The sequence below is a fragment of the Camponotus vicinus genome, unplaced genomic scaffold, assembly GCF_025532165.1.
Source record: "Camponotus vicinus isolate PSW18456_S1 unplaced genomic scaffold, iyCamVici1.0 SCAF_10, whole genome shotgun sequence".
NCBI lineage: Eukaryota > Metazoa > Arthropoda > Insecta > Hymenoptera > Formicidae > Camponotus > Camponotus vicinus.
Genome location: NW_028141946.1, coordinates 10,323,358 through 10,337,405, shown reverse-complemented (window position 1 = coordinate 10,337,405; position 14,048 = coordinate 10,323,358). Strand labels below are relative to the sequence as shown.

Sequence of the window (14,048 nt, the reverse complement as noted above, 5' to 3'; positions counted from 1 at the left end):
ATCTCTGTCCTTTAGAACGTGATATCTACGTTCAATTTGAGTGAAAGTACGATCTATCGGAAAATTCATTTCTCAAGGAATTACAGTAATACATCGAACAAGGTAATAATAACTATTCTTCGGTGTTGTGTGAAAACAGATTTCGGAATGTCAAATAAACAGTGTTAGAGAAAATTCGCGAAAGAGAGGGGTTTTTAGTGGGTAAGGAGTACCGAGTTGGTAATTCGACTTGGTACTCGAGTCCCACATAACTCACCGGACCGCCCGGTGAGTATGCATAAAATGCATCTTCCCCTCTCTCGTTAAAAAAAAAACTACAATTTAAAAAATAATAATAATTAAAGCGAAAACGTATAATAATAAAAAGTAAATAATAATTTAAGTAAGAATAATAATGACTTAAAGTGAGTAAGCAAATGAGAGAGAGAGAGAGAGTGAGGGAGGGAGAGAGAGAGGCAGAGAGAGAGAGAGAGAGAGAGAATGAGAATGTATGTATTCGCATGTGTGTGTATGTCTGTAGCGATCAGGTGATCGTAGCAGGCGCCCCGCGTAAGCACCCGCGTCTGACGGTGAATCGCGCCACCCTTGCCTGCCTCTTGTATCCGACCCGTCATAAGTTAATTACTTCTTTTAATAATTCAAAAACTAAGCATCGGACGAAATTTTGCCAAAGGAAAAATCGTCTTAGAATTGACTCAAGAATGTGTCATTTTAAGGACAATTAGGTTATTTTGAATCACCCTGTATATATGTCAAAGGGCAGTTTTCGGGTCGCATTATAATACATTATTTTTGTGACTAACAATATACCAAATACTGTTTAGAATTTTTTTCCGTCAACAGAAATCAATACTTTTGCAAATATATTGAAATATGTATGGATTGGCAGTTATCAGGACACAAAAGTAAATAAAAATTTTCAATAAAAATGATAAGTATTTTTTTGTTTAACGATTGCTTTCTATATATTTAATACTTACTAATATTTTTTTTTCAATTGTGTGTTGTTAGAAGAGAAAACCGATTAATTACACACAACTTTTTCGCAAGTCCTCAAATCTGCCATAAAACCAAATTAATTTTTAGACAAAAGGCAGTTTTCACATCCATTATAAATTTTAATAAAACAAGCAAATAATTTATTTTATTAAACTTTTCTGTAATATACATGAAATATTATATCAACAATAAGTGTAATAAATTATTAAAACGCAATATTGAGTAGAAGCAGAGCACAATTTTGTATAAAAATTCATGTTCTGAAACCTACCATTAAACATAAATTAAATTATATCCTGAGGCAGTTTTCAGGTCTATATAAAACAGCGGAATGGCAGTTTCCAGATCTTTCTATTTTCGACAAAATTAAGGCCAGAATTGTAAAATTTCTTTAAATGACCTTACTAACAGTGATTTATTCATATTAAAAAATATAATTTCCGTAATTTTCTAAAATAATATGCAAATATAATGAATTTTTCTTTTTCATTTAGAACGGCTTTTTATCGCAAATAAGGACCTGAAAACTGCCATTCCGCTGTTTTATATAGACCTGTAAACTGTCATTCCGCTGTCTTATATAGACCTGAAAACTGCCATTCCGTTGTTTTATATAGATCTAAAAACTGCCATTCCGTTGTTTTATATAGACCTGGAAACTGCCATTCCGTTGTTTTATATGGACCTGAAAACTGCCATTTGTACATGAATTGTAATATTTTCGATCTTTTTCATTCAATTACCCCATAAATTCTTAATATATCTTTCTTTTGTGTTTTATTACCTTGTAACGATGCACCCGGGCATTATTACGAATTCCCGGCGTACACCAGCCGAAAGTTGCCGCCCGACGAACATCGGTTGGGCAAGGGCAGGGGCGCGGTGCGCCCACATTTTATTTTAAATAATAAACGGCCGTACAAAGCGCCGAAAACTGCCGATGAGGCCCGACGACGCGACGAGCGAACGGCCCGCGTTCGGCATCTCATCCCCCTCCGAGTACCCTGTACCGATCCCGACGGTAGGGGGATCCCGATTCTGCGCCGACGCGGGTCCAGAACCCCAGTATAAGAAGGGCCCAAGAAAAGACACTTCTTCCTGATCCGCTCTCACATGAGAATCCTGACCAAGAAGCACGACTCGAAACCGAGGGTAGAGGGTACCTCCGCCTTCGTCGAGAGTTCTCGAAAATAAGTCGTGCATCCAGACACTCATAGTCGTCGCATAGGATCGGAGGGCCGCTCCGATCCTGCCGAGCGTTCTCGACCGACCGACTAAAGCACACGCACACCAGAACGACAATAATTCACGGGGTGGAGAGAGAGCTGCCTCCGACGAGTGTTCTCGTCCGCGTTCTGGTCAGTCCGCTCCATCCTCTTAGACAATTTCCAACCGCGTTAACGGGGACGTGATTTCCGCGGATCGTAGCGATAGCCTCCAAACAGGCCCGTGACCGGTCGCATAGCCGCAGCTACACGCACACGCGATAATAGCGCCCGAGAAATCTACCGGATAAAGCGCGCACACCGCGCGTCCACCGTCGCGTACAATAATTGTAAATGAGCGTCCCGACACCTACTCCGCTAACGAATCGAATTATAATCGCAGACAAGCACACGCGTTTAAAGACCACCAGCTGATTTCCCGACCTCGCGCACTAGCCACAAAAACGCAATCACAACTGTAAAAAACGTAGACGCCATCTGGGCCGAAAGCCGCGAGATATATATATATATATATACTGTATATATATATATATATATATATATATATATATACAGGGTGACCCATTTTAACTTAGGCAGCCAAATAACTCGAAAAATAAGCAAGATAGAGAAAAATGTTTTAGACAAAAGTTGTATGGTTTCGAGGGGGCCATAAGATGGTATCATTGGTTTGACCTTGAAGAGTCATTTGAAGGTCACGTGAAGGTCACTTCAATTTTTTTAAATGGAACATCCTATATATTTTTATACATTCTTGTAGCTCATCTCGAGAGCTTTCCAAAACACTATAATTAAGTACATTTTCGTTAAGTACTTTTTGTGTTATGAGGCTTGAAATAATTTCTTAATTTTACATAAACCGTAAAATATCTTGTAAAATATTCATTTTTCGATTACCTTACCTTAATAGTTTTATGTACAAAATAATGAGAGGAATCAATTGGTGTAAAGAAAACACATAGTTGTTTCGAAGAAAAAATATGTAATTTGCAATTAACAATTCCATATATTTTCTTAAAAACAACTATGTGTTTTCTTTACACCAATTGATTCCTCTCATTATTTTGTACATAAAAGTATTAAGGTAAGATAATCGAAAAATGAATATTTTACAAGATATTTTACGGTTTATGTAAAATTAAGAAATTATTTCAAGCATCATAACTCAAAAAGTACTTAACGGAAAGGTACTTAATTATAGTGTTTTGGAAAGCTCTCGAAATAAGCTACAAGAATGTACAAAAATATATAGGGTATTCCATTTAAAAAAATTGAAGTGACCTTCACGTGACCTTCAAATGACTCTTCAAGGTCAAACCAATGATACCATCTTATGGCCCCCTCGAAACCATACAACTTTTGTCTAAAACATTTTTCTCTATCTTGCTTATTTTTCGAGTTATTTGGCTGCCTAAGTTAAAATGGGTCACTCTGTATATATATATATATACCGGAATCCCCGATTCTCGCGAAAGCGCGATTAAATTCGACCATTGTAAAAGAAAAACTGCGAACACACACACATCGATACACATACACACACACACATTACACAATCGTTACACCACAACCCCTGTACACCAAAACACAAATAAACACCTTAAATACACTAATTGGCGTCTATCTTTCTCGACCCGAACCTTGGCTCCGATGAGTTATCCATAATAACAATAAAAATCCGAAACGATACAAGAGCGAACGTTACAACCTTATGTCACATTATCGGTTTTACATGTTTCGCAATTTTAAGTATGAATAGCATTATTTGTGATGATATGCGGTAAAAAACCGTTGAAAAAGAAAAATTTATTATATTTGCAGATTGTTTTAGAAAATTACCCTAATGATATTTTTTGATATGTGTAAATTACAGCTAATGGAATCATTTAAAGAAATTTTGCAATTTCGACCTTAATTTTCCCAAATATGAAAAGATCTGAAAACTGCCGTTCCAGGGTTTTACACAGTCTGTCCCAGATCCGATGAGACTGGTCTAAAAAAAAATACAAAGCGTTTATTATTTTGATTTTTTATTCTTGTTTATTCAAAATAGTCTCCTTCTGAGTCAATACAGCGCTGAAAACGTTCAACAAATTTTTCGAAACATTTTTTATACTCATCGGCTGGAATGGCCTTTAGTATGGCGGTCGAAGTCTTTTGGATGACCGGGATGGTATCGAAACGATTTCCTTTCATCGCCAATTTCAGTTTGGGGAATAGCCAGAAGTCGCACGGAGCCAAATCAGGTGAATACGGTGGATGATCGATAACAATGATGCCGTTTTTGGTCAAGAATTCACGTACCATGATGGCTTTGTGCGATGGTGCATTATCGTGCAACAAAAACCAACTGCCTGGCTCTCGATATTCCGGTCGAACTCATCGAATTCTGGTCAGACGGTGAACGCAGAATATTATCTGGGAGTTCTACAACGATTATGGGCCAGAATTCGACGAGTTCGACCGGAATATCGAGAGCCAGGCAGTTGGTTTTTGTTGCACGATAATGCACCATCGCACAAAGCCATCATAGTACGTGAATTCTTGAACGGCATCATTGTTATCGATCATCCACCGTATTCACCTGATTTGGCTCCGTGCGACTTCTGGCTATTCCCCAAACTGAAATTGGCGATGAAAGGAAATCGTTTCGATACCATCCCGGTCATCCAAAAGACTTCGACCGCCATACTAAAGGCCATTCCAGCCGATGAGTATAAAAAATGTTTCGAAAAATTTGTTGAACGTTTCCAGCGCTGTATTGACTCAGAAGGAGACTATTTTGAATAAACAAGAATAAAAAATCAAAATAATAAACGCTTTGTATTTTTTTTTAGACCAGTCTCATCGGATCTGGGACAGACTGTGTATATAGACCTGAAAACTGCCATTCCGCTATTTTCACTGATCTCTATATTATAACTGGATAGCGGATGCCCCACTTCTAACGCAAATTTTTTGCGTGCATATGAATAGCGCCATGTTGGATAAAGCGTGTCATTTTCGGGCGTCATCGGAAACCGTCGTGAGCATTCGTGAGTCACGTTAGAAGTTGTGCAAACCGTTTTGTTGTTTACACTTATCTATAAAAGTGAAATGAAGTGCGTATATTGCTAAAAAACTATTGATAAACACAAAGATATGCGCAGGTCTCTTCACCGGTAAATAAAATCTAATTTATTATATATAAGTCAGTGGGCAATCATTCATTTAAATTGTAGGTTATGTTGAACATTGTTTTTTGTAATAATAATGTACTCACATGTAAAAAATACAGCAGTTACAAAATCAATTTCTCTGTATTTACTTAATATTCATTAATATTCACTATTAGAACAATTTTAGTTACCACAATGTCGACCTTAATAATCATATATTTGTAAACAATGTATCGTTACATTTAATAATTTTGATATACACATTTGAATAATCTCTAATTTAATGCATTTTTTCACTCGAAACAGTGCATATATATGACTGCGCGCACGACGATTTACGACGACTACCGATGACGCCCGAAAATGACACGCTTTTTTCAACATGGCGTCATTCATATCCACACAGAAAATTCGGCCTATTCACTATCCAGTTATACTATATAGAGATCAGTGGCTATTTTATATAGACCTCGAAACTGCCATTCCGTTGTTTTATATAGATCTGAAAACTGCCATTTGTACACGAATTGTAATATTTTCGAAAGTCTTCATTCAATAACCTCATAAATTTTTAATACATGCTTTCTTTCGTGTTTTATTACCTTATGTCACATTTTCGGTTTTACATGTTTCGCGACTTTAAGTATAAATAGCATTGTGTGTGATGATATGCGGTAAAAAACCGTTGAAAAAGAAAAATTCATTATACTCGCATATTGTTTTAGAAAATTCCCCTAATTATATTTTTTGATATGTGTATATCACTGTTAATGGGATAATTTAAAGAAATTTTGCAATTCCGACCTTAATTTTGTCGAAAATAGAAAGATTTGAAATCTGCCATTCCGGGGTTTTATATAGACCTGAAAACTGCCATTCCGTTGTTTTATATAGACCTGGAAACTGCCATTCCATTGTTTTATATAGATCTGAAAACTGCCATTTGTACACGAATTGTAATATTTTCGAACGTCTTCATTCTCAATTACCTCATAAATTCTTAATATATGCTTTCTTTCGTGTTTTATCGTCAGCTTATGTTGCACTATCGGTTTTACATGTTTCGCGACTTTAAGTATAAATAGCATTGTGTGTGATGATATGCGGTAAAAAACCGTTGAAAAAGAAAAATTCATTATACTCGCATATTGTTTTAGAAAATTCCCGTAATTATATTTTTTAATATGTGTAAATCACTGTTAATCATCCTCTATAAAAAAAGTCATGTAGACGTGAGAAGTTTGCGTTTCGAGTCGATATGTATCGCCTGTATTGTTGCCTTTTTATGTTACCGCGTATATGATTGGCGGTCGATGATGTCGTGACAGAGAGAGAGAGAGAGAGAGAGAGAGAGAAGTGTGAAAGTAATCGCGGAAAGTTCGATGACAGTTTAATGAGACATTTCGTGACACACACACACATCGTGAATGGGGCTAATGAATAGGACAGAGGTTAAGAAATGAGAGGTAATATATATAATATATATAAAATATAATATATATAATATATACATATATAATATTAAATGATATATAATATATATAATATTAATAATAGAGAGTAAAAGAAATAGAGAAGAGGAGACAGAGAAGAGAAAGAGAGGAAACCTTAAAATTAAAGAACGAAGAATAGGAAAAAAGGAGATTAAGAAAAAGAATGAGAAAGGAAGGTGAAGAAAAAAGAAGAAACAAATTTAATACATGTTATAATATTAGGTAATAATATTGTTTAATATCATATATATACAGGGTGGGCCATTTTAATCTATGCACCCAAATTTCTTTGTACCTAAGACAGATACGGAAAAATGATTCAGACAAAAGTTGTTCAAGATAATGGGGGTCACCTATCTGTGTAACTAGCTTTGACCTTGAGACTACTTTTCAAGGTTATTTGAAGGTCAGAGTGGTTTTTTAAAATGGGAACCCCTATTTCTGACACCGGATTCGAAAAGAGCGGAAAATTTTACGTCCGAAATGATATTTTGAAGTTTTTTTCGTGACCTTGAGAAGGTCAATTTAAGGTCAAATGCTAAATAACTGCCTGGTAGCTGTTTATTTAAATTTTCTGGCGGAATAAACGTTGTGAAGGTATCTTTATAAGAAAGATCGAACTGGAATGTGACAAAAACCTCAACAATGTTGACCTTGACGTTATTTTTCAAGGTCATTTAAAGAACAGAGTGGTTTTATTAACAAGAAACTTTATTTTTGATACCGAATCAAGAAAAAATGAAAAATTTAACGTTTTAAGGTTTTTCATAACATAAAAAGGCCATTTAGTGTTTCTTATTCCACAAGCTCTTAGTAGCTGTTGCTTTACATGAGTTAACTTTACTTTTAGCGTTACCCGGAAACAACGACGTGGACGTAGCAAGTTCTGTTTCCTTTGGGGTGCTTGATTAAAGTGAGTCCCCTTGCCTCTCACTATTCGGGGTGCTTGATTAAAGTGAGTCCCCTTGCCTCTCACTATTCGGGGTGCTTGATTAAAGTGAGTCCCCTTGCCTCTCACTATCGTTACGATTATAACTTTAATCACGAAGCAAATGTTCGAAGTTGCCTCCATTTGCTTCAAGGCACAAAATTAAACGCCTTTGAAAATGGCGTACGGTGTTTTTCAAAGTCAGCCTTGGAATTGCTGCGCATGCTTGACGAATGCGGTTTTGCATGTCAGCTCTAGTTGTGGGTCGTTGTTGAAAAATAACATTCTTTAAATAGCCCCATAAATAAAAATCTGGAGATGTGAGATCAGGTGAGCAAGGAGGCCAATTAACTGGACCTCCTCGTCCGATCCATCTCTCATTATAATTTTTATTTAAAAAGTCCTGTACGATTCGTGCGAAATGTGGTGCTGCACCATCGTGCTGAAACCACATTCTTCGTCTTGTTTCTAAATCAACATTTTCCAATAATTCTGGCAATCGATCTCTTATCAACTCCAAGTAGCTTTCTCTATCAACATTTCGCTCAAAAAAGTAAGGACCAATTAAATATCCATTTACAATCCCACACCATACCATAAGGCTCCAACGATTCTGATGGTCTACAGATCGATGCCAGTGAGGATTCTCGTCTAACCAATAATGGCAATTGTGCCTATTCAGTTGTCCGTCACTATAAAATGTAGCCTCATCTGAAAAAAGCACAAACCTGAAAAAATCTGGATTATTTTCTATCATCTGCAAAGCCCATTGGCAAAATTCAATACGCAGTTGAATATGACGTTGCTTTAATTCTTGCACTAACGTTATGTGATAAGCATGATATCTAAGGACTTTTACGATTCTTAAAAATGTTTTTCTTGGTATACCAATTTCTTTTTCAACTTGGCGACTACTGATATGAGGGTCAAGATAAACAGCTGCAAGAATAGTTACAACACGAGGATCATTTTCGTTGTACTCGTGGCGCCTACGTTGGCGAGTAAGATGTCCATCACGAGCTCTTCCAGTTAAACTGCGTATTGTCATATCACTAGGGTGTCTTCTATCTGGAAAGCGTTCAGCATAACGCCTTGCTGCAGCACGATAATTGTTATTACATTCTCCTAAAACCATTATCATATCAACAATTTGATTGGGAGTATAGTCAGTCATTTTTAGGACTTTACTAAATTTCCATACGACTGAGATAATGAAATGTTAATCGAAATTAAACAGACTTACAAAAAATGAGAAATATCGAATAATTACCGACACGTATTTTGGATGTATACACTGATAGAAAAAGTTCGGTATTCCAGCGAATAATTCGGTAGCGCAGCGAAATTTCGATACTAGTTTTGGGTCAGCGAAAGTTGCCGCTTCTGCAGCCAATTGAATTGGCCAATGGCTACAATATGTAAAGGAATATGTTAGGAATACAATATGTTAGGAATCAATTGGTGTAAAAAAAAAACACATAGTTGTTTCGAAGAAAAAATATGTAATAAATATGTAAAATATGTAATATATATATATATATATATATATATATATATATATATATATATATACAGGGTGTCCTAGACCACCCGTACACCCCTTTTCTTTCAAAAACTAAGCATTTTAGAGAAAAACGTTTTCGACAAAAATTGTATGATTTTGAGGGGAACATAAGATGGTGTCATTAGTTTGACCTTGAAGAGTCACCTGAAGGTCATATGAAGGTCACCTCCAACTTTATATATATATCCTCTCATTAGAGAGGAATCAATTGGTGTAAAGAAAACACATAGTTGTTTCGAAGAAAAAAAATGTAATTTGCAATTAATAATTACATATTTTTTCTTCGAAACAACTATGTGTTTTCTTTACACCAATTGATTCCTCTCATTATTTTGTACATAAAAGTATTAAGGTAAGATAATCGAAAAATGAATATTTTACAAGATATTTTACGGTTTATGTAAAATTAAGAAATGATTTCAAGCTTCATAACTCGAAAAGTACTTAATGAAAACTAACTTAGTTATAGTGTTTTGGAAAGCTCTCGAGATAAGCTACAAGAATATGCAAAAGCATATAGGGTGTTCCATTTAAAAAGTTGGAGGTGACCTTCATGTGACCTTCAAGTGACTCTTCAAGGTCAAACTAATGACACCATCTTATGTTCCCCTCAAAACCATACAATTTTTGTCGAAAACGTTTTTCTCTAAAATGCTTAGTTTTTGAAATAAAAGGGGTGTACGGGTGGTCTAGGACACCCTGTATATATATATATATATATATATATATATATATATATATTATTTTTTATGTATGTACAATGCAGCAGTTTGTCGATTAAGAGTTAAGGCCGGGTTCAAAATATGTGATTTAAGTCTTATGCTTTAAGAAATTGGCTAATCACAGTTAAATATTCTTCTCATACTTGATTGCGATTGGTTAATTTTTAAATTACCTATTATTAAATTATCTATATTATCGGACGCAGTGTGAATTCTGCATTATGGGTTTACAACTCTGTTGTAGATGGTTCTGTATAAAGTCCTTTACACAATGCCAGGCAACAGGCAATAGGAACAGGAAATAAAAATTATCCACCAATAAGAGCAGAGAATAATAGCTATTCTCTGTTCTTATTTGTGGATATTTTTTATTTCCTGTTCCTATTGCCTGTTGCCTGGCATTGTGTAAGGGACTTAAAAGCGCACTGTACATACATAGTACTTTATTACCCTTTCCATACACGCTCCCAGTGGGCAGCATCTCGAAAATGGTAACACCATACTTCGAGAATTTGAGAGTCCATTGTTAGTCCGGTGCGGACGTGTCTGGGCGGCTTTTTACGCCCAGACACGTCCTTTGCTTCTATTTGAAGCTTATTTTTAGAATCAGATTAGGTCTTTGATCATTTTCTCGATATATAACAAGTACTTTTAGCTGATAAATATAAATCTTTAATAATTAGTAAAGGCCATTAAATTATTGAATAATTAAAAGATATTATTAATTCATTGTCGTCCATTGTCGTTCTTTGTCTTTATCAAGTAATAACGTTTTACTTAGCGCGTTGCGTTGCAAAAATTTTTATTCTTTTATTTATTGAATTTATAAAATATTAATAAGATTTATTTATACTGATCTGTTCAGTTAAATAATTAAAATATATTAGTAAAATTAATAACAAGTACTAACGTTTTACTTAGCATGTGTAAATTTTTATTCATTGAATTTATATTTACTTAAACTGATCTGTTCAATTAAATAATTAAAGTATATTAGTAAAATTAATAATTGAAATTAAATGTAATATGTGATTTTGCATAACAAATATATTTATAGGTTATTTTTAAATGTAAGGATTGGGTATTAAATATTTAAAATTATACAAAGGTTGATACACATCTGAGGAGAAATCGTTAAAATTAGATTTAATTCCATTGCTAAAATTAGCTTTTGAACTGAATACTGAAAAAGTTGTATTTGGCAAAGTAGTTTGTTGGAGAGTACAAGACTCGGATTGTGTTCCATTGTAAGTATTTGTTCATATTATTCTGCATCTAAAATAAAAAAATTGTTTCTTTAATAGATATTCATTTATTAATGCAAATAATTATTTAATTTTTTTCAGTGCTTTTTGCATTGTGGATGAGAAAAAGACATGTATCGTTGTTACGGTGTACAATCTAGCTGTTAGCTAAAGGTTGCGAGGAATAGTTTTATAACAAATGTTGATGCAACTTACTAAACTTATACATATTTTAATTGAGTATAACATATTATATATTATACAAAAGTCATAATTTTAATCAGAAAGATAAGAAAAATTATATTTAGAAACAAAGTAAGAATGCCATTATTTTTCGTTAATTTTTTATATTATTTATGAAAAGTTTATTTATTCGTTACTGTGTATAATATATAATAGTTAAAGATCGAAAAGTTATGGTCGGGGATTCTGTTGGTATACCAGAATCTTTTGTGATACATCGAAAATTCTTCTATATGAATAATGTTAGTATTGAATACATGTTTTTTTTTAAATCAAATTTTGTCGAATACATATATATTATATATATAATATATTTTTATTTCATTTTCAGTTTTTACTATAAATCTATTCATATTGAAACTACAGTTATACTTATAATACTTATAATTAATGGAAGAAAATTAGATGGAGAATAAAACAACCAAAAGTTAGATGTTAATGTATCCAGATTATAAATCAACATTGATGTGTGCAGATAATATTATCTTTTATTTATATTGTAAGTAAATATTAAACAAACAGTAGGAAATATTAAATAGTAAATATTGGACAAACAATAGTACATATTCGACAACAGAATATTGAATTGTTCAGGTAAAAAATTCTTTATATATATATATATAATTATACAAAACTACATGAGTGTGTGTGTGTGTGTGTGTGTGTGAGTGAGAGAGAGAAATCTGTTCATATATAATTAGATATAATTATATTCCATAGAATATAGAAAGATTGCAAACATAATTAAAATGTTACAGTGTGATGCAACATATTATAAAGTATAGTCTTATATATTATATATAACCTATAATTATATATAAGATCATTTTACAATATGTAAATTGCATCACTAACATTTTAATTATGTCTGCAATCTTTCTGTGTTATATGGAATATAATTATCTAATAATCTAATTATATTATAAGTTAAATATTTTCATAAATTTTACTAAATTTGTCATAGTTAACATGTATAGATTTATTAATATATTTAAACATTGATTACAATATTTCAGAAATATAGAGATTATAAATTAAATTTAAAATATAATATTGCAATATAATAGTAATAGTAAAATGATTATATTAATAATATATTAAAAATTTAATAAACATAAGATTAATAAATGTAACAGTTCATAAATTTCACTGATCTGTTCAGTCAAATAATCAAAGTAATATATTAGTAGAATTAATATCAAGTACTAACGTTTTACTTAGCACGTTTCTGTGTAAATTTTTATTCTTTATTGAATTCATATAATTTCGATTTTTTACTTTAGTTACATAACAATATGAATAAATATTTACAATGGAACACAATCTGAATTTTGTAATCTAATAAATTACTTTTCCAAATACAACTTTCTTGATATTCAGTCCAAGAGTTAATTCTTTCAATGAAATTAAATCTAATTGTAACGATTTCTCATATTTATTTTCAATTATTAATTTTACTAATATACTTTGATTATTTAACTGAACAGATCAGTATTAGTAATATTTACTTATACTAATTTGTTCAGTTAAATAATCAAAGTATATTAGTAAAATTATTAATTGAAAATAAATGTAATATGTGATTTTGGCATAACAAACATATTTATAGGTTTATGATTAAATATAGGTATTGAATATTAGACATTTACTATACAAAGGTGGATAGATACCCATTTGGAGAGAAATCATTAAAATTAGATTTAATTTCATTGAAAGAATTAGCTCTTGGATTGAATATCAAGAAAATTCTATTTGGAAAAGTAATTTATAGATTATAAGACTCGGATTGTGTTCTATTGTAAGTATTTATTCATATTGTTGTGTACCTAAAGTAAAAAAATTGTTTCTTTATTAGATATTAATTTATTAATGCAAATAATTACTTAAATATTTTCAATGCTTTTGTCTTGTAAATGAGTAGAAGATTATATATTGTTGTTAATGTGTATAATATAGTTAAAGGCCGAAAAGTTACGGTCGGGGATTCTGTCGGTATACCAGAATCTTTTGTGATACATCAAAAATTCTTCTATATGAATAATGTTAGTATTGAGTAAATGTTTTTTTTCTAAATCAAATTTTGTCGAATACATATATATTATATATATAATATTTTTTTATTTCATTTTTAAGGTTTTTACTACAAATCTATTCATATTGAAACTACAGTTATACTTATAATACTTATAATTAATGGAAGAAAATTAGATGGAGAATAAAACAACCAAAACTTAAATGTTGTATCTAGATTATAAATTAACAATGATATGTGCAGATAACCTTATCTTCTATTTATATTGTAAGTAAATATTAAACAAACAGTAAGAAATATTAAATAGTAAATATTGGACAAACAATAGTAAATGTTGGACAAACAGTAGTACATATTCGACAACAGAACATTAAATTGTTCAGGTAAAAAATTCTTTATATATAAGTATATATAAGTATTATAAGTATTATAAGTATAT

General features: G+C 32.3%; 1 protein-coding gene and 1 long non-coding RNA gene across 3 annotated transcripts; one reads left to right on the top strand and one right to left on the bottom strand.

Moving 5' to 3' along the window:
• Positions 1-7,913: 7,913 nt before the first annotated feature.
• Positions 7,914-8,978, bottom strand: LOC145960870 (histone-lysine N-methyltransferase SETMAR-like). Its single transcript, XM_083080561.1, has one exon. It carries the CDS (start codon positions 8,976-8,978, stop codon positions 7,914-7,916), a length of 1,065 nt encoding a protein of 354 aa, XP_082936687.1.
• A 2,121-nt stretch (positions 8,979-11,099) lies between these two features.
• LOC145960384 (uncharacterized) lies at positions 11,100-13,987 on the top strand. Of its 2 annotated transcripts, XR_014435344.1 has the most exons (6): positions 11,100-11,337; positions 11,437-11,649; positions 11,734-11,819; positions 11,909-12,171; positions 13,205-13,619; positions 13,711-13,986. It is a non-coding gene; the product is annotated as an uncharacterized LOC145960384 (long non-coding RNA). The 2 variants fall into 2 exon arrangements; XR_014435343.1 differs by having other exon boundaries at positions 11,111-11,337; positions 13,205-13,987.
• The last annotated feature ends 61 nt before the right edge of the window (positions 13,988-14,048 follow it).

Bases quoted from the DNA above. Each gene is read 5' to 3' on its own strand.
- LOC145960870 (XM_083080561.1), bottom strand. From the start codon at position 8,978: ATGACTGACTATACTCCCAATCAAATTGTTGATATGATAATGGTTTTA.